Source organism: Bombina bombina, chromosome 5 (genome assembly GCF_027579735.1).
Source record: "Bombina bombina isolate aBomBom1 chromosome 5, aBomBom1.pri, whole genome shotgun sequence".
Taxonomy (NCBI): domain Eukaryota; kingdom Metazoa; phylum Chordata; class Amphibia; order Anura; family Bombinatoridae; genus Bombina; species Bombina bombina.
In genome coordinates, this window is record NC_069503.1 from 835700736 (window position 1) to 835722306 (window position 21571).

The window sequence follows — 21571 nt, forward strand, 5'->3', positions numbered from 1 at the left end:
GAGACCAATGCAAGGCTGGAACAAGGGAAAGCAGGCCAAGAAACCTGCCACTGCTACCAAGACTGCATGAAATGTTGGCCCCCGATCCGGGACCGGATCTGGTGGGGGGCAGACTCTCTCTCTTCGCTCAGGCTTGGGCAAGAGATGTTCTGGATCCTTGGGCGCTAGAAATAGTCTCCCAAGGTTATTTTCTGGAATTCAAGGGACTTCCTCCAAGGGGGAGGTTCCACAGGTCTCAGTTGTCTTTAGACCACATAAAAAGACAGGCATTCTTACATTGTGTAGAAGACCTGTTAAAAATGGGAGTGATTCATCCTGTTCCATTAAGAGAACAAGGGATGGGGTTCTACTCCAATCTGTTCATAGTTCCCAAAAAAGAGGGAACGTTCAGACCAATCTTAGATCTCAAGATCTTAAACAAGTTTCTCAAGGTTCCATCGTTCAAGATGGAAACCATTCGAACTATTCTTCCTTCCATCCAGGAAGGTCAATTCATGACCACGGTGGATTTAAAGGATGCGTATCTACATATTCCTATCCACAAGGAACATCATCGGTTCCTAAGGTTCGCATTCCTGGACAAGCATTACCAGTTCGTGGCGCTTCCTTTCGGATTAGCCACTGCTCCAAGGATTTTCACAAAGGTACTAGGGTCCCTTCTAGCTGTGCTAAGACCAAGGGGCATTGCTGTAGTACCTTACTTGGACGACATTCTGATTCAAGCGTCGTCCCTTCCTCAAGCAAAGGCTCACACGGACATCGTCCTGGCCTTTCTCAGATCTCACGGATGGAAAGTGAACGTGGAAAAGAGTTCTCTATCTCCGTCAACAAGGGTTCCCTTCTTGGGAACAATAATAGACTCCTTAGAAATGAGGATATTTCTGACAGAGGCCAGAAAGACAAAGCTTCTAGACTCTTGTCGGATACTTCATTCCGTTCCTCTTCCTTCCATAGCTCAGTGCATGGAAGTGATCGGGTTGATGGTAGCGGCAATGGACATAGTTCCTTTTGCGCGCATTCATCTAAGACCATTACAACTGTGCATGCTCAGTCAGTGGAATGGGGATTATACAGACTTGTCTCCGAAGATACAAGTAAATCAGAGGACCAGAGACTCACTCCGTTGGTGGCTGTCCCTGGACAACCTGTCACAAGGGATGACATTCCGCAGACCAGAGTGGGTCATTGTCACGACCGACGCCAGTCTGATGGGCTGGGGCGCGGTCTGGGGAGCCCTGAAAGCTCAGGGTCTTTGGTCTCGGGGAGAATCTCTTCTACCGATAAATATTCTGGAACTGAGAGCGATATTCAATACTCTCAAGGCTTGGCCTCAGCTAGCGAGGGCCAAGTTCATACGGTTTCAATCAGACAACATGACAACTGTTGCGTACATCAACCATCAGGGGGGAACAAGGAGTTCTCTAGCGATGGAAGAAGTGACCAAAATCATTCTATGGGCGGAGTCTCACTCCTGCCACCTGTCCGCTATCCACATCCCAGGAGTGGAAAATTGGGAAGCGGATTTTCTGAGTCGTCAGACATTGCATCCGGGGGAGTGGGAACTCCATCCGGAAATCTTTGCCCAAGTCACTCAGCTGTGGGGCATTCCAGACATGGATCTGATGGCCTCTCGTCAGAACTTCAAAGTTCCTTGCTACGGGTCCAGATCCAGGGATCCCAAGGCGGCTCTAGTGGATGCACTAGTAGCACCTTGGACCTTCAAACTAGCTTATGTGTTCCCGCCGTTTCCTCTCATCCACAGGCTGGTAGCCAGGATCAATCAGGAGAGGGCGTCGGTGATCTTGATAGCTCCTGCGTGGCCACGCAGGACTTGGTATGCAGATCTGGTGAATATGTCATCGGCTCCACCTTGGAAGCTACCTTTGAGACGAGACCTTCTTGTTCAGGGTCCGTTCGAACATCCGAACCTGGTTTCACTCCAGCTGACTGCTTGGAGATTGAACGCTTGATCTTATCGAAGCGAGGGTTCTCAGATTCTGTTATCAATACTCTTGTTCAGGCCAGAAAGCCTGTAACTAGAAAAATTTACCACAAAATTTGGAAAAAATATATCTGTTGGTGTGAATCTAAAGGATTCCCTTGGGACAAGGTTAAGATTCCTAAGATTCTATCCTTCCTTCAAGAAGGATTGGAAAAAGGATTATCTGCAAGTTCCCTGAAGGGACAGATTTCTGCCTTGTCTGTGTTACTTCACAAAAAGCTGGCAGCTGTGCCAGATGTTCAAGCCTTTGTTCAGGCTCTGGTTAGAATTAAGCCTGTTTACAAACCTTTGACTCCTCCTTGGAGTCTCAATTTAGTTCTTTCAGTTCTTCAGGGGGTTCCGTTTGAACCCTTACATTCCGTTGATATTAAGTTATTATCTTGGAAAGTTTTGTTTTTAGTTGCAATCTCTTCTGCTAGAAGAGTTTCAGAATTATCTGCTCTGCAGTGTTCTCCTCCTTATCTGGTGTTCCATGCAGATAAGGTGGTTTTACGTACTAAACCTGGTTTTCTTCCAAAAGTTGTTTCTAACAAAAACATTAACCAGGAGATTATCGTACCTTCTCTGTGTCCGAAACCAGTTTCAAAGAAGGAACGTTTGTTGCACAATTTGGATGTTGTTCGCGCTCTAAAATTCTATTTAGATGCTACAAAGGATTTTAGACAAACATCTTCCTTGTTTGTTGTTTATTCTGGTAAAAGGAGAGGTCAAAAAGCAACTTCTACCTCTCTCTCTTTTTGGATTAAAAGCATCATCAGATTGGCTTACGAGACTGCCGGACGGCAGCCTCCCGAAAGAATCACAGCTCATTCCACTAGGGCTGTGGCTTCCACATGGGCCTTCAAGAACGAGGCTTCTGTTGATCAGATATGTAGGGCAGCGACTTGGTCTTCACTGCACACTTTTACCAAATTTTACAAGTTTGATACTTTTGCTTCTTCTGAGGCTATTTTTGGGAGAAAGGTTTTGCAAGCCGTGGTGCCTTCCATTTAGGTGACCTGATTTGCTCCCTCCCTTCATCCGTGTCCTAAAGCTTTGGTATTGGTTCCCACAAGTAAGGATGACGCCGTGGACCGGACACACCTATGTTGGAGAAAACAGAATTTATGTTTACCTGATAAATTACTTTCTCCAACGGTGTGTCCGGTCCACGGCCCGCCCTGGTTTTTTTAATCAGGTCTGATAATTTATTTTCTTTAACTACAGTCACCACGGTATCATATGGTTTCTCCTATGCAAATATTCCTCCTTAACGTCGGTCGAATGACTGGGGTAGGCGGAGCCTAGGAGGGATCATGTGACCAGCTTTGCTGGGCTCTTTGCCATTTCCTGTTGGGGAGGAGAATATCCCACAAGTAAGGATGACGCCGTGGACCGGACACACCGTTGGAGAAAGTAATTTATCAGGTAAACATAAATTCTGTTTTCTTTTTCTAAAAACAGTAGAATGATGGGCTTTACCAAAAAGCTGTAATTTTGTTTTGTCTGTCCACAGCACATTCTCCTAAAAGAGAGGTAAGTTTTAGCAAACTCCAATCTGGCTTTTTTATGTTACTGTGTCAGCAGTGGGGTCCTCCTGGGTCTCCTACGATAGCGTCTCTTTTTTTTTCAGATGGAGACGTATAGTGCGTGGGTATCCTGTGCCTGAAGGTCATCTTGAATTTATCTGGAAGTTAATCGAGGTTCATTATCTACCGTTTGAACAATCGTTCATTGCAATCTTTGATAAATTTTTCTCTTTCGTCCCTGCACAGGGGGATTAGCTACAGTGCCATGGGCTGTAAACTTCTTGACAATGTTGCGCACAGTGGACACAGGAACATTAAGTCTCTGGAGATGGATTTGTAACCTTGAGATTGTCCACGCTTTTCCACAATTTTTGTTCTCAAATCCTCAGACAATTCTTTGCTGCTCTTTCTCTTCTCCATGCTCAGTGTGGCACACAGAGACACACAAAAGAAAGGTTGAGTCCATTTTTCGCCATTTTAATTAGTTGCCGATGTGATTTCTATATTGTCAGCAACTGTTAATTGATACAGGTGAGTTTAATTACAAATTACAGGAGCATCACAAACTTGGAATGCAATTATTTCTTACAATTTTGAGATGCCAATAATTTTGTTCAGTCCATTTTGGGAGTTTTGCATGGAATGTGTCAGATTTGGCTTTTTTCTCTCCACTTTTTGTGTCATACCAATACAAATAAAATAAATAAACATTAAAATGCCTAAACATTTGTAATTGCAACAATTTTCTGGTAGAAGTGGTTCATTATTTGACAGAAATGCAGGGGTGCCAATATTTTTGGCATTGACTTTATATATGTTTTTTAAAGGACACAGTAATGTAAAATTGGTTTCCCCTTTATGTGTTTCCAGTGACTTGTTATAACAGCTGCAGAGTATTAAATGTATAAGAAATTGTTAATTTTTGTATATTAAATAGCTGTTTTGCTCATTGAAACCACAACCCATGCTGCTTGCTGGAACAGCAGGTATTGCTATCTTATCCCTCTCTATAAACAAAAGCCTCCTTATCTTAGTTTCTATACACAAAGGCTATATCTCTCCCTCTACCTGGTCTACTGTTGCCTCTTGGTTACATAGCTTTTCTATAGAGAATAATGTAGTGTTCATATTTCCAGTGTAGTTGGTGGTTTCAACAGTAAAAAACAGCCTTTAAAACAATGGTAAATGAGCTAATTAAAAAAAATAATGCACTTGAGGTAAAATGGATGATTGGGGACTCATTAAAAGGGATAAAAGTTTACAGTCTTTTTAAGTATCAAGAATTTGGATTGTGGTTAGCCAAACAGGGTTGGCACATAATAATCACTGAACTGATAATGGGAGAAAAATGCTGCCAATAAGCAATGAAAATGGCTGAATGTAATTATGTCAACATCAAAAAGAGTCCTTATGCATAATGTCATGATACACTCATGAGGAATATTTTATACCTGGATTGGCTACCCAACAGAGGTGGTATGTCCTAGCATTGCCAGGTTAATTTGAAATGTTGTTTTGTGTAACATAAGTGTTTGTTCAGGAATGCTGTGGTCTAAAGACCCCCCTCCTCCTGGTGGATGGTACTTTTTGATACTTTGAGTTAAGGCTAGCTATGAATGGTTGAATGATTTGTAAATTATAACAAGGGTGGGGGCCTTGACAAGACAAAGGAAACAATTAGTTAGAACTGAATGTTACCAAAAACTTAGTCAGAACTTGTCTGGGACCAGAAGGAATAACAACTGACGCAGGTTCACCACATATCTAAGGGAACTTAGTAATAAGCTTAGATATTGTGTTATTTTATGTCCAATTTTATTTTACAGAATTGTATATTTGCATATATGTTATTTTGAATGTTTTTATAATTTGGCACTGTGTAACCTGTATTGGTATTTTTGTTATTAACCATATAGAAAATCTAATTCTGTCTTTGCGCTCTAATATCTCAATTTACACTCTGAAAAGTTAAAGGGACACTGAACCCAATTTTTGTTCTTTCATGATTCAGATAGAGCATGGAATTTTAAGCAACTTTCTAATTTACTCCTATTATCAAATTTTCTTCATTCTCTTGGTATCTTTATTTAAAATGCAAGAATGGAAGTTTAAATGCCCGGCCCATTTTTGGTGAGCAACCAGGGTTGTCTTTGCTGATTGGTGGATAAATTCATCCACCAATAAAAAAGTGCTGTCCAGAGTACTGAACCTAAAAAAAGCTTAGATGCTTTATTTTTCAAATAAAGATAGCAAGAGACTGAAGAATAATTAATAGCAGTAAATTAGAAAGTTGCTTAATATTGCCTGCTCTATCTGAATCACGAAAGAAAAAATTTGGGTTCAGTGTCCCTTTAAGGTTAAAGGCACGTTACCTAATTGTTAATTATGTGCGTTATTGGGTTTCCAAGACACCCCTTTTTTCAAAGTTCTTGGTGGTGGAAGCGCGTAGTAACTGGGGTGGTGTAGACAGGATTTGGGGGTTAGTTTGGTTTACCTTTGGCACCTTTGTAGAGATGAAGGTTTAGGGAACCAGGAGCTATGTGCTATTAACCCCTTCATGCCCACACCCTCCACATTGTGACGGTTGGGTGGAAAGGCTTAATCGTCACACAACATGCCATTAATTATTAACCGATAGATTGTGATCAACCCCTTGAAAAGGGATCATGGCAACAGGAATGGATAGTGAGGGATATTTAAAATAGCAAGGGAAATGGCTGAAATGCAGGGGATATGTTTTAAGAGGTGAAGGTCTGTAAACCCTTTCTGTGACTAATTGGTGACTGTTGCAGTTTAAGTTGACAAAAGTATTTCAAATATTTATTAACGCACCTTCGGCTTTAGCGCAGTTGTCCTAGTCTACCTTTGGGTTAGCGAACAAGTAAAATACAGAGGAGACGTTTGTAGTGGACCCCATAGAAGTCTATAGGGAAAGGGAGTTCTGCTGTCCGACCTCCAGATGTTAGCACACCTGAATCTTTCGCTCGCTCGCTAACATTTTACTTTCAATTTGGAATAGGAGAGCTATTGATTTAAATTATTAGCTCTTAATAGTACTAATACTTTTGTGCTCCATTTGTCATGTAGGCCTAAAGGGGGAGAACATTTTAGAATACAATGTGCTTTGTACTGTGAACAAAATGAGCATGCTACTACTGCTTCTTATTGAAAGCATAGGGTGTGCTATTTATGTGTCAAGTGTGTTAACAATGCTTAGTTTAACCCCTTCGCTACTGGGAGTTTCAGAGAAGAACTTGCCCAAAATACTGCTTTCACTCCATTTCAACAGAAATAGAGCCTTGTTTGTTTTTATTTTTTTTAAAAGTAGACAACCCAAGGTATTAATATAGTCCCATTTTTGGTATACAGTATTTCATGCCACAATTTCACCGCCAAATGTGATCATATAAACAAAATAGTTAACTTTTTCACAAACTTTGGGATTCTCACTGAAATTATTTACATACCGCATATGCAATCATAAGACACATTGGTTTTTGATAATTAGAATGTCGCTAATTGCAACTGTGCACCACAATTCTATTATTCCCGGCAGTGAAGGGGTTAATTAGGTAGATTATAGGTTAATTTAAGCTTTAGTGTAGAGATGCACCTCTCACCCCCTGATCCCCCACCCCCAACACACTCATCCCCACCATCTTTGGTACTGACAGACAGTCTGCCAGTATGCAATTTAGTATTTATTATTATTATTATTGTTATAAATTAAAAAAAAAAAAATCTGCAGTGTAATGATAATCCTCAACCCTCCCACCTCTCTGATCTCCTCCCAAATAGCTCTCTAACCCTCCCCCTCCCACTAATGGCGGCCATCTTTAGTACTGGTAGCTGTCTGCCAGTACCTAATATATGCATTATAATTTATTTGTTTGTTTGATTTTTTTTTTTTATAATTTTTGCTTACATTTTCTGCGTTTGCTCTATAGATTTATATAAAATAAAGCTACTAAAAAACTGCACATAATATGCTAGGAACATGAAAGCTCATTATAGCCAATAAACCAGTCACTTTTAAACTCCAGAAGTAGGAATTTATTTGATTGGGGGGGGATATTTTTTCAAGAAGTTGGTGTTAACCAACTTTCACTAGTTCATGGATTATAAACCTGTTCAGTTTTCATCACTAACTGACATTGCAAGCCGGGATAAAATGCATCGACATTAAGCAAAAGTATGAGAAGGTTAGAACATGTTTGGTCAGTTACCTCATTTAGTGGTTATGTTAAACTATTCCATGACTTTTATAACATGATTTATGTTGAAGTATTTTACAACAATTTAAAAATTAATTTGATTACAATAATGTATTTTCTATTACAGGGAAGGAGACTGGTGGGAAGCAAGATCTATAGCCACTGGGAAAACTGGCTACATACCTAGTAATTATGTCGCTCCTGCAGACTCCATACAGGCTGAAGAGTAAGAACTAAATGAATCTACGTTTCCTTTTTAATGCTTTCACTGTTTAGTGCAGTGTTTGTTCAGTCATCTTGGCTAATCATTCTATTAACTTATGTTTATTAAATTATTATCAAGCTATATTTTTTGGAATATGAATTATTTTTTAAATAAAAGTAGTGAACAGTGTACAATATGAAATGCTGAAGTGTTTTTTCTGTACTTTACCCATGTTTTATAAAGTTATACATATCATTTTTATTTTAATATTTTTTTTTTTTTTTTAACCAGATGGTATTTCGGGAAAATGGGAAGGAAAGATGCAGAAAGGCTACTTCTAAACCCAGGGAATCAACGAGGCACATTTTTAGTAAGAGAAAGTGAAACCACTAAAGGTAATTTTGTATTCTTTTTCTCCCTATATAATTTACGTCCACTAAAGAGAAGAGACGGGAGATTTCAAACACATACACTGCATTCCTTATGTTATGTTTAGTTTTTCGAAGGCATTCCATACAGCACTGTCTTTGGCCTTTTAAATTACTAAGGTAGTGGAGAGTGTGCAGTTAGATGGGATGGTCATCTGTATCTGAAGAATATTTACCCCTTTAATGGGACATTCTACTCCAGATTTTATATTGTTTAAAAAGATAGATAATCCCTTTTTATAACCCATTCCCCAGTTTTTCATAACCAACACGGTTATATTAATATACATTTTACCTTTGTGATTACCTTGTATTTAAGCCTCTGCAGACTGCCCCCTTATTTTAGTGGTTTTGACAGACTTGCATTTTAGTAAATCAGTGCTGACTCATAAATAACTTAACGGGAGTAAGCACAATGTTATATAAATGGCACACATGAACTAGTGCTGTTGAGCTGTGAAAAACTGTCAAAATGTACAGAGATAAGAGGCCGTCTTTAAGGAGTTGGAAATTAGCATATGAGCCTACCTAGGTTTAGCTTTCAACAAAGAATACCAAGAGAACAGCAAATTTGATGATAAAAGTAAATGGCAAAGTTGTTTAAAATTGCATGCCCTATGTGAATCATGAAAGTATCGTTTTGACTAGACTGTCACTTTAATGTGCGCAACTTCAGACCAATGTTGTAGATAAATAATAAAGATATTGTAGATGGTCAAGGGTGAATTAAAGATAGCAAGTGAGTTTGACTTTTGTAGTGAAAGTCTTACAGTACCTTTTGGACTAGAAAATGGTGAGAGATTAGGTGACAGAGTTCAGAGAGAACATGCTATAGGTAAAAGAGTGAGTTTCTGGTTTAAAACTGTAGGTAGAGTAGTAGAAAGGGTGTAGTTATAGCATTGAAAATAATTCACTGGCAATGGTGAATAACCAAATGGTAAATCCAGCTGCACAACAAAACATATAGACAAACAGCTGAATGAAGCTCATCACTGCTTGGTGTGTCTTATAGTGGTTATAAATGCTGATTGGGAAATTTTGGTTCAGCTCACTGCCTGAAACTAAAGAGCACACACAGGCAGTGGAAAGGAAAAAAAAGAAAAAGCGAATGTCAGACTTTATGAAACAGAGCAGACACTACAAGCTCATACGCAGAATATCACCCAAATTACCTCTAAGATGCTTCTTTTAAAGTTGCATACAACATGTTGGAGGGGTAGAGTAACCATGTTACAGGTATTTGGGTGGTTCCTGATTTACACTGGAATAAACTAACAATCGTGGAATAAACTTCCAATATAGGTGGTAAACACAGGGAGGGTTAAAGAATTAAAAAATACCTTGGACATGCATATGGCTATCCTAAGAAAACAGTAACATGTAATATGGGTAGATTTGCTGGGCCTTTTGGTTCTTATCTACTGTCAAATTCTATGTTTCTGTATGTGTGTTATGTGAGTGTTAAATGTGGTAAAAATGATAATTTCTCACAACCTTAGGAATGCCACTGTCTGTAAGACCTGCGCTATTTAACCCCTAAATGCAATAACAGCCAATGTAAAAACATACCTAGGTAGCTTCATGAGCAGCAATGCTGCTGATTGGTGCCTGCACATATATGCCTCTTGTCACTGGCTTATCAGGTGTGTTCAGCTAGCTCCTAGCAGTGCATTCGCTGCTCCCTCCGCAAAGGATACCAAGAGAATAAAGCAACTTTTGATAATAGAAGTAAATAGGAAAGTTGTTTAAAATTGTATGATCTATCTGAATTATGAAAGAAAAATGTAGGGTTTCTTGTTCCATTTGAAATCAATGGTAGCTGATATGTTTAGACTTGAAGCATATACATTTCTACAAATTTATATTGGATGTACTCTGTAGCATCAGAAATATAAAATCTTAAAAGGTTTTATTTTAAAAAGTGATTTGTGACATTGCCAACACCAACGCAGTAGTTCCAAGAAGGGATGTACCAAAATTTCGGCCGCAGAAACGTTTCGGCCGAAAATGGCATTTCTTTCTAATGACACGGTGAGTCCACGGATTATCATCAATTACTTTTGGGAATATCACTCCTGGCCAGCAGGAGGAGGAAAAGAGCGCCACAGCAGAGCTGTTAAAGGGACACTGAACCCAAATTTTTCTTTTGTGATTCAGATAGAGCATGAATTTTTAAGCAACTTTCTAATTTACTCCTATTATCAAATTTTCTTTATTCTCTTGGTATCTTTATTTGAAATGCAAGAATCTAAGTTTAGATGCCAGCCCATTTTGGTGAACAACCTGGGTTGTCCTTGCTGATTGGTGGAAAAAATCCATCCACCAATCAAAAAGTGCTGTCCAGAGTTCTTAACCCAAAAAAGCTTAGATGGCTTTTATTTCAAATAAAGAAAGCAAGAGAACGAAGAAAAATTGATAATAGGAGTACATTAGAAAGTAGCTTAAAATTGCATGCTTTATCTGAATCACAAAAGAAAAAAATTGGGTTCAGTGTCCCTTTAAGTATCCTTTCCCACAAACCCCAGTCATTCTCTTTTCCTCTAGTACAAGGAAGAGGTGAAGTAATGAGGTGTCTAGATTTAAGATTCTCCTATCAAGATTTTTTTTATTTTGATGTCTGGGCAAGATTGCTTTGGCCTTCCATCACAATCTGGTAATAGCTGTACTTTACGTTAGTCTCTTCAGCAGGGCTGTGGTGACTTTAAAGTAGTTAGGAACTTGTGAAGTGGGCTTTGCTGCGTTTTCCTAACATGTTGCTGCCCTGGTATAGAAAGCCTGAGTAAGCTTTCTCTGTCTTTCTATTTACACAGGTCTCTGTGAGGAGCGGCATCCTCTCAAACTTTGTGAGTCGTCTTACTGCCGGACGGCTATATTGCAGGTAAGTGCCTTTTTGTCTTCTGGGTGGGAGACTGGCACTAAGAGGGTTAAGGAGCCTTCTCTGCAATTTATGTGGGACAGATATATCCTTTAGAGGATATTTTTGGCAGGATGCGGGCTATGGTGACAGGAGACTAGGGATTAATAAGAGATCCCCTGATTTTGGGTTCATGCGTAGTTTAGAGGTACCTAAGGGTTTAAAATCTTCTAATTTATCTTTTTTATGTGTAACTGCAATAATCACGGGTCAGCCTTTTGTGTAGTGCTTTACTCTGTTTATGCTGCTGCGTAGTTTGATGGCGGTTTCCTAGAGGAAACTCAAGTTACCACCACACTGCCTTATCAGTAGGAGCAGTTTTAGTTTTTCAGGCAGATGCCTGATTCCGTTGCTGTACTTGTATAGCATAGGGTTTTGCTGATTTTTTTTTTGGATGGGCAGTATGCTGCTCTCGCATGGTAGAATTAAGCGCGATGTTAAAGAAACAAGATGCGCGCTTTATTCCCATGCTGTATTGTGCTCCCGTGACCCCGACTCTCTACACCTCCGGCTGAGAACGGAGCTTAGTTATTTTTCCTTCAGCACATGTTAAGTTTTAAAATCTTGCGCTTTATTTAGATGTCTATTATTCCTATAAGGAGTATGTAGAACATTATTGAGGGAGGGAGTTGTCAGTTCCAAGATTATTATGTGTCAAACATCATTCATTTCTCTTGTTAAGTGTATCCAGTCCACGGATCATCCATTACTTATGGGATATTCTCCTTCCCAACAGGAAGTTGCAAGAGGATCACCCACAGCAGAGCTGCTATATAGCTCCTCCCCTAACTGTCATATCCAGTCATTCTCTTGCAAGCCTCAACCAAGATGGAGGTCGTAAGAGGACTGTGGTGTTTTATACTTAGTTTATTCTTCAATCAAAAGTTTGTTATTTTTAAATGGTGCTGGAGTGTACTGTTTATCTCAGGCAGTATTTAGAGGAAGAATCTGCCTGTGATTTCTATGATCTTAGCATAAGTAACTAAGATCCATTGCTGTTCTCACATATTCTGAGGAGTGAGGTAACTTCAGAGAGGGAATGGCGTGCAGGTTTTCCTGCAATAAGGTATGTGCAGTTAATATTTTTCTAGGGATGGAATTTGCTAGAAAATGCTGCTGATACCGAACTAATGTAAGTAAAGCCTTAAATGCAGTGAGAGCTACTGGTATCAGGCTTATTAATAGAGATGCATACTCTTATAAAAATGTAATATAAAACGTTTTCTGGCATGTTTAATCGTTTTTATATGTATTTGGTGATAAAACTTATCGGGGCCTAGTTTTTTTCCACATGGCTGGCTTGAATTTGGCCTAGTAATAGTTTCCTTAGGCTTTCCACTGTTGTAATATGAGTGGGAGGGGCCTTTTTTAGTGCTTTCTGTGCAGCTAAAAATACTGACAGACATTCAGCTTCCCTCTGCATGATCCAGGACATCTCTGGAGGGCTCAAAAGGCTTCAAAGTCGTTTTTGAGGGAGGTAAAAAAGCCACAGTAGAGCTGTGGCAGTTGTGACTGTTTAAAAAAAAAAAAAAGTTTTTGTCTTTTATTATTCCAGTTTGGGTATTAAGGGGTTAATCATCCATTTGCAAGTGGGTGCAATGCTCTGCTAACTTGTTACATACTCTGTAAAAATTTCGTTAGTGTAACTGCCTTTTCTTCTGTTATGTGTGATCAGTCCACGGGTCATCATTACTTCTGGGATATAACTCCTCCCCAACAGGAAATGCAAGAGGATTCACCCAGCAGAGCTGCATATAGCTCCTCCCCTCTACGTCACTCCCAGTCATTCTCTTGCACCCAGCAACTAGATAGGATGTGTGAGAGGACTATGGTGATTATACTTAGTTTTTATAACTTCAATCAAAAGTTTGTTATTTTACAATAGCACCGGAGCGTGTTATTGCCTCTCTGGCAGAGTTTGAAGAAGAATCTACCAGAGTTTTTACTATGATTTTAACCGGAGTAGTTAAGATCATATTACTGTTTCTCGGCCATCTGAGGGAGGTAAAAGCTTCAGATCAGGGGACAGCGGGCAGATGAATCTGCATTGAGGTATGTAGCAGTTTTTATTTTCTGAATGGAATTGATGAGAAAATCCTGCCATACCGTTATAATGACATGTATGTATACTCTACACTTCAGTATTCTGGGGATGGTATTTCACCGGAATTACTCTGTTAAAAGTACATTAAACCTTTTAATAGGTATTTATTATGTTAAACGTTTTTGCTGGAATGTAGAATCGTTTGCATTTTCTGAGGTACTGAGTGAATAAATATTTGGGCATTATTTTTCCACTTGGCAGTTGCTTGTTTTAATTGTGACAGTTTCGTTTCTCTCTCACTGCTGTGTGTGAGGGGGAGGGGCCGTTTTTGGCGCTCTTTGCTACGCATCAAAAAATTCCAGTCAGTTACTCTTGTATTTCCTGCATGATCCGGTTCATCTCTAACAGATCTCAGGGGTCTTCAAACTTCTTTGGAGGGAGGTAGATTCTCTCAGCAGAGCTGTGAGACTTATATATTGACTGTGATTAAAAACGTTGCTCTGTAATTTTTATGTTTCAAATTTAATTATTGTTACTTTACTAATGGGAACAAACCTTTGCTAAAAGTTGTGTTGTTTTTAAGGATTGATGCTATAACTGTCTTTCAGTTCATTATTTCAACTGTCATTTAATCGTTTAGTGCTTCTTTGAGGCACAGTACGTTTTTGTTAAATAAGATTGTAACCAAGTTGCAAGTTTATTGCTAGTGTGTTAAACATGTCTGATTCAGAGGAAGATATCTGTGTCATTTGTTCCAATGCCAAGGTGGAGCCCAATAGAAATTTATGTACTAACTGTATTGATGCTACTTTAAATAAAAGCCAATCTGTACAAATTGAACAAATTTCACCAAACAGCGAGGGGAGAGTTATGCCGACTAACTCGCCTCACGTGTCAGTACCTGCATCTCCCGCCCGGGAGGTGCGTGATATTATGGCGCCTAGTACATCTGGGCGGCCATTACAGATAACATTACAAGATATGGCTACTGTTATGACTGAAGTTTTGGCTAAATTACCAGAACTAAGAGGCAAGCGTGATCACTCTGGGGTGAGAACAGAGTGCGCTGATAATACTAGGGCCATGTCTGATACTGCGTCACAGCTTGCAGAACATGAGGACGGAGAGCTTCATTCTGTGGGTGATGGTTCTGATCCAAACAGATTGGATTCAGATATTTCAAATTTTAAATTTAAATTGGAGAACCTCCGTGTATTACTAGGGGAGGTTTTAGCGGCTCTTAATGATTGTAACACTGTTGCAATACCAGAAAAATTGTGTAGGTTGGATAAATACTTTGCGGTACCGGCGAGTACTGACGTTTTTCCTATACCTAAGAGACTAACTGAAATTGTTACTAAGGAGTGGGATAGACCCGGTGTGCCGTTCTCACCCCCTCCAATATTTAGAAAGATGTTTCCAATAGACGCCACCACACGGGACTTATGGCAAACGGTCCCTAAGGTGGAGGGAGCAGTTTCTACTTTAGCTAAGCGTACCACTATCCCGGTGGAGGATAGCTGTGCTTTTTCAGATCCAATGGATAAAAAATTAGAGGGTTACCTTAAGAAAATGTTTGTTCAACAAGGTTTTATATTGCAACCCCTTGCATGCATCGCGCCGATTACGGCTGCGGCAGCATTTTGGATTGAGTCTCTGGAAGAGAACCTTAGTTCAGCTACGCTGGACGACATTACGGACAGGCTTAGAGTCCTTAAACTAGCTAATTCATTCATTTCGGAGGCCGTAGTACATTTAACCAAACTTACGGCTAAGAACTCAGGATTCGCCATTCAGGCACGTAGGGCACTGTGGCTAAAATCCTAGTCAGCTGATGTAACTTCTAAGTCCAAATTACTTAATATACCTTTCAAGGGGCAAACTTTATTTGGGCCCGGTTTGAAAGAAATTATCGCTGACATTACAGGAGGTAAGGGCCACGCCCTGCCTCAAGACAAAGCCAAAGCTAAGGCTAGACAGTCTAATTTTCGTCCCTTTCGGAATTTCAAAGCAGGAGCAGCATCAACTTCCACTGCACCAAAACAGGAAGGAGCTGTTGCTCGTTACAGACAAGGCTGGAAACCTAACCAGTCCTGGAACAAGGGCAAGCAGGCCAGGAAACCTGCTGCTGCCCCAAAGACAGCATGAACCGAGGGCCCCCGATCCGGGACCGGATCTAGTGGGGGGCAGACTCTCTCTCTTCGCCCAGGCTTGGGCAAGAGATGTTCAGGATCCCTGGGCGCTAGAGATCATATCTCAGGGATACCTTCTAGACTTCAAATTCTCTCCCCCAAGAGGGAGATTTCATCTGTCAAGGTTGTCAACAAACCAGATAAAGAAAGAAGCGTTTCTACGCTGTGTACAAGATCTGTTATTAATGGGAGTGATCCATCCGGTTCCGCGGTCGGAACAAGGACAAGGGTTTTACTCAAACCTGTTTGTGGTTCCCAAAAGAGAGGGAACTTTCAGGCCAATCTTGGATTTAAAGATCCTAAACAAATTCCTAAGAGTTCCATCGTTCAAAATGGAAACTATTCGGACAATCTTACCCATGATCCAAAAGGGTCAGTACATGACCACAGTGGATTTAAAGGATGCTTACCTTCACATACCGATTCACAAAGATCATTACCGGTATCTAAGGTTTGCCTTCTTAGACAGGCATTACCAGTTTGTAGCTCTTCCATTCGGATTGGCTACGGCTCCAAGAATCTTCACAAAGGTTCTGGGTGCCCTTCTGGCGGTACTAAGACCGCGAGGAATTTCGGTAGCTCCGTACCTAGACGACATTCTGATACAAGCTTCAAGCTTTCAAACTGCCAAGTCTCATACAGAGTTAGTTCTGGCATTTCTAAGGTCGCATGGATGGAAAGTGAACGAAAAGAAGAGTTCTCTTTTTCCTCTCACAAGAGTTCCATTCTTGGGGACTCTTATAGATTCTGTAGAAATGAAGATTTATCTGACAGAAGACAGATTAACAAAGCTTCTAAATGCATGCCGTGTCCTTCATTCCATTCAACTCCCGTCAGTAGCTCAATGCATGGAGGTGATCGGCTTAATGGTAGCAGCAATGGACATAGTACCCTTTGCACGTCTACATCTCAGACCGCTGCAATTGTGCATGCTGAGTCAGTGGAATGGGGATTACTCAGACTTGTCCCCTACTCTGAATCTGGATCAAGAGACCAGAAACTCTCTTCTATGGTGGCTTTCTCGGCCACATCTGTCCAGGGGGATGCCATTCAGCAGGCCGGACTGGACAATTGTAACAACAGACGCCAGCCTACTAGGTTGGGGCGCTGTCTGGAATTCTCTGAAGGCTCAGGGACAATGGAATCAGGAGGAAAGTCTCCTGCCAATAAACATTCTGGAATTAAGAGCAGTTCTCCATGCCCTTCTGGCTTGGCCCCAGTTAAAAACTCGGGGGTTCATCAGGTTTCAGTCGGACAACATCACGACTGTAGCTTACATCAACCATCAAGGAGGGACAAGAAGCTCCCTAGCAATGATGGAAGTATCAAAGATAATTCGCTGGGCAGAGTCTCACTCTTGCCACCTGTCAGCAATCCACATCCCGGGAGTGGAGAACTGGGAGGCGGATTTCTTGAGTCGCCAGACTTCATCCGGGGGAGTGGGAACTTCATCCGGAGGTCTTTGCCCAAATACTTCGACGTTGGGGCAAACCAGAGATAGATCTCATGGCGTCTCGCCAGAACGCCAAACTTCCTCGCTACGGGTCCAGATCCAGGGATCCGGGAGCGGTTCTGATAGATGCCTTGACAGCACCTTGGAACTTCGGGATGGCTTATGTGTTTCCACCCTTCCCGCTGCTTCCTCGATTGATTGCCAAAATCAAACAGGAGAGAGCATCAGTGATTCTAATAGCGCCTGCATGGCCACGCAGGACTTGGTATGCAGATCTAGTGGACATGTCATCCTGTCCGCCTTGGTCTCTACCTCTAAGACAGGACCTTCTGATACAGGGTCCATTCAAACATCAAAATCTAACTTCTCTAAAGCTGACTGCTTGGAAATTGAACGCTTGATTTTATCAAAACGTGGTTTTTCTGAGTCGGTTATTGATACCCTGATACAGGCTAGGAAGCCTGTTACCAGAAGGATTTACCATAAGATATGGCGTAAATACCTATACTGGTGCAAATCCAAAGGTTACTCCTGGAGTAAGGTTAGGATTCCTAGGATATTGTCCTTTCTACAAGAAGGTTTAGAAAAGGGTTTATCGGCTAGCTCATTAAAGGGACAGATCTCAGCTCTGTCCATCTTGTTACACAGGCGTCTGTCAGAAAATCCAGACGTCCAGGCCTTTTGTCAGGCTTTAGCTAGGATCAAGCCTGTGTTTAAAACTGTTGCTCCGCCATGGAGTTTAAACTTAGTTCTTAACGTTTTACAGGGTGTTCCGTTTGAACCCCTTCATTCCATTGATATAAAATTGTTATCTTGGAAAGTTCTATTTTTAATGGCTATTTCCTCGGCTCGAAGAGTCTCTGAGTTATCAGCCTTACATTGTGATTCTCCTTATCTGATTTTTCACTCAGACAAGGTAGTTCTGCGTACTAAACCTGGGTTCTTACCTAAGGTAGTCACTAACAGGAATATCAATCAAGAGATTGTTGTTCCATCCTTGTGTCCAAATCCTTCTTCAAAGAAGGAACGTCTTCTACACAATCTGGATGTAGTTCGTGCCCTCAAGTTCTACTTGCAGGCAACTAAGGATTTTCGACAAACGTCTTCCCTGTTTGTCGTGTACTCTGGTCAGAGGAGAGGTCATAAGGCTTCGGCTACCTCTCTCTCCTTCTGGCTTCGTAGCATAATTCGTTTAGCCTATGAGACTGCTGGACAGCAGCCTCCTGAAAGAATTACAGCTCATTCTACTAGAGCTGTGGCTTCCACTTGGGCCTTTAAGAATGAGGCCTCTGTTGAACAGATTTGCAAGGCTGCAACTTGGTCTTCGCTTCATACTTTTTCCAAATTTTACAAATTTGACACTTTTGCTTCTTCGGAGGCTATTTTTGGGAGAAAGGTTCTTCAGGCAGTGGTTCCTTCTGTATAATGAGCCTGCCTATCCCTCCCGTCATCCGTGTACTTTTGCTTTGGTATTGGTATCCCAGAAGTAATGATGACCCGTGGACTGATCACACATAACAGAAGAAAACATAATTTATGCTTACCTGATAAATTCCTTTCTTCTGTTGTGTGATCAGTCCACGGCCCGCCCTGTTTTAAGGCAGGTAAATATCTTTTAAATTATACTCCAGTCACCACTTCACCCTTGGTTTCTCCTTTCTCGTTGATTCTTGGTCGAATGACTGGGAGTGACGTAGAGGGGAGGAGCTATATGCAGCTCTGCTGGGTGAATCCTCTTGCATTTCCTGTTGGGGAGGAGTTATATCCCAGAAGTAATGATGACCCGTGGACTGATCACACAACAGAAGAAAGGAATTTATCAGGTAAGCATAAATTATGTTTTTTCACTGTTATTTCAAATTTTGACAAAATTTGTGTTTCTTAAAGGTGCAGTAACGTTTTTTATATTGCTTGTAAACTTGTTTAAAGTGTTTTCCAAGCTTGCTAGTCTCATTGCTAGTCTGTTTAAACATGTCTGACACAGAGGAAACTACTTGTTCATTATGTTTGAAAGCCATGGTGGAGCCCCATAGGAGAATGTGTACTAAATGTATTGATTTCACCTTAAACAGTAAAGATCAGTCTTTAACTATAAAAGAAATATTACCAGAAGATTCTGACGAGGGGGAAGTTATGCCGACTAACTCTCCCCACGTGTCAGACCCTTCGCCTCCCGCTCAGGGGATGCACGCTAATATGGCGCCAATTACATCAGGGACGCCCATAGCGATTACCTTGCAGGACATGGCTGCAATCATGAATAATACCCTGTCAGAGGTATTATCCAGGTTGCCTGAATTAAGAGGCAAGCGCGATTGCTCTGGGGTTAGGAGCAATACAGAGCGCGCAGATGCTGTAAGGGCCATGTCTGATACTGCGTCACAATATGCAGATCATGAGGACGGAGAGCTTCAGTCTGTGGGTGACATCTCTGATTCGGGGAAACCTGATTCAGAGATTTCTAATTTTAAATTTAAGCTTGAGAACCTCCGTGTGTTGCTTGGGGAGGTATTAGCTGCTCTGAATGACTGTAACACAGTTGCAGTACCAGAGAAATTGTGTAGGCTGGATAAATACTATGCGGTACCGGTGTGTACTGATGTTTTTCCTATACCTAAAAGGCTTACAGAAATTATTAGCAAGGAGTGGGATAGACCGGGTGTGCCTTTTTCCCCACCTCCTATATTTAGAAAAATGTTTCCAATAGACGCCACTACACGGGACTTATGGCAGAAGGTCCCTAAGGTGGAGGGAGCAGTTTCTACTTTAGCAAAGCGTACTACTATCCCGGTTGAGGACAGTTGTGCTTTTTCAGATCCAATGGATAAAATATTGGAGGGTTACCTTAAGAAAATGTTTATTCAACAAGGTTTTATTTTACAGCCCCTTGCATGCATTGCGCCTGTCACGGCCGCGGCGGCATTCTGGTTTGAGGCCCTGGAAGAGGCCGCTCCATTGACTGAAATTGACAAGCTTAGAACACTTAAGCTAGCTAACTCATTTGTTTCTGATGCCATTGTTCATTTGACTAAACTAATGGCTAAGAATTCCGGATTCGCCATCCAAGCGCGTAGGGCGCTATGGCTTAAATCCTGGTCAGCTGACGTGACTTCAAAGTCAAAATTACTCAACATTCCTTTCAAGGGGCAGACCTTATTCGGGCCTGGTTTGAAGGAAATTATTGCTGACATTACTGGAGGTAAGGGTCACACCCTTCCTCAGGACAGGGCCAAAGCAAAGGCCAAACAGTCTAATTTTCGTGCCTTTCGAAATTTCAAGGCAAGTGCAGCATCAACTTCCTCCGCTTCAAAACAAGAGGGAACTTTTGCTCAATCTAAGCAGGCCTGGAAACCTAACCAGTCCTGGAACAAAGGCAAGCAGGCCAGAAAGCCTGCTGCTGCCTCTAAGACAGCATGAAAGAACGGCCTCCTATCCGGCGACGGATCTAGTAGGGGGCAGACTTTCTCTCTTCGCCCAGGCGTGGGCAAGAGATGTTCAGGATCCCTTGGCGTTGGAGATCATATCTCAGGGATATCTTCTGGACTTCAAAGCTTCCCCTCCACAAGGGAGATTTCATCTTTCAAGGCTATCTGCAAATCAGATAAAGAAAGAGGCATTCCTACGCTGTGTGCAAGACCTCCTAGTTATGGGAGTGATCCATCCAGTTCCGCGGACGGAACAAGGACAGGGTTTTTATTCGAATCTGTTTGTGGTTCCCAAAAAAGAGGGAACCTTCAGACCAATTTTGGATCTAAAGATCTTAAACAAATTCCTCAGAGTTCCATCTTTCAAAATGGAAACTATTCGGAACATCGTACCCATGATCCAAGAAGGTCAGTACATGACCACAGTGGACTTAAAGGATGCCTACCTTCACATACCGATTCACAAAGATCATAATCTGTTTCTAAGGTTTGCCTTTCTAGACAGGCATTAGCAATTTGTAGCTCTTCCCTTCGGGTTGGCTACAGCCCCGAGAATCTTTACAAAGGTTCTGGGCTCACTTCTGGCGGTTCTAAGACCGCAAGGCATAGCGGTGGCTCCGTATCTAGACGACATCCTGATGCAGGCCTCAAGCTTTCAAGTTGCCAAGTCTCATACAGAGATAGTTCTGGCATTTCTGAGGTCGCACGGCTGGAAAGTGAACGAGGAAAAGAGTTCTCTATCCCCACTCACAAGAGTCTCCTTCTTAGAGACTCTTATAGATTCTGTAGAAATGAAAATTTACCTGACGGAGTCCAGGTTATCAAAACTTCTAAATTCTTGCCGTGTTCTTCACTCCATTCCGCGCCCTTTGGTAGCTCAGTGTATGGAGGTAATCGGCTTAATGGTAGCGGCAATGGACATAGTGCCATTTGCGCGCCTTCATCTCAGACCGCTGCAATTATGCATGCTGAGTCAGTGGAATGGGGATTACACAGATTTGTCCCCTCTGCTAAATCTGGATCAAGAGACCAGAGATTCTCTTCTCTGGTGGTTGTCTCGGGTACACCTGTCCAAGGGTATGACCTTTCGCAGGCACAGGGATTGTGGACTCAGGAGGAGAAACTCCTTCCAATAAATATTCTGGAGTTAAGAGCGATATTCAATGCTCTTCTGGCTTGGCCTCAG

General features: G+C 41.4%; 1 protein-coding gene across 1 annotated transcript in view; it reads left to right on the plus strand.

Annotated features, from left to right (window-relative positions):
- LOC128660877 (tyrosine-protein kinase Yes) overlaps positions 1–21571 on the plus strand; it is a 259946-nt gene that overhangs the window by 148680 nt on the left and 89695 nt on the right. Inside the window, exons 4-5 of the mRNA XM_053714959.1 lie at positions 7852–7950; positions 8221–8324. Coding sequence (XP_053570934.1) covers positions 7852–7950; positions 8221–8324 — 203 coding nt within the window. The remainder of the gene's footprint in view (positions 1–7851; positions 7951–8220; positions 8325–21571) is intronic.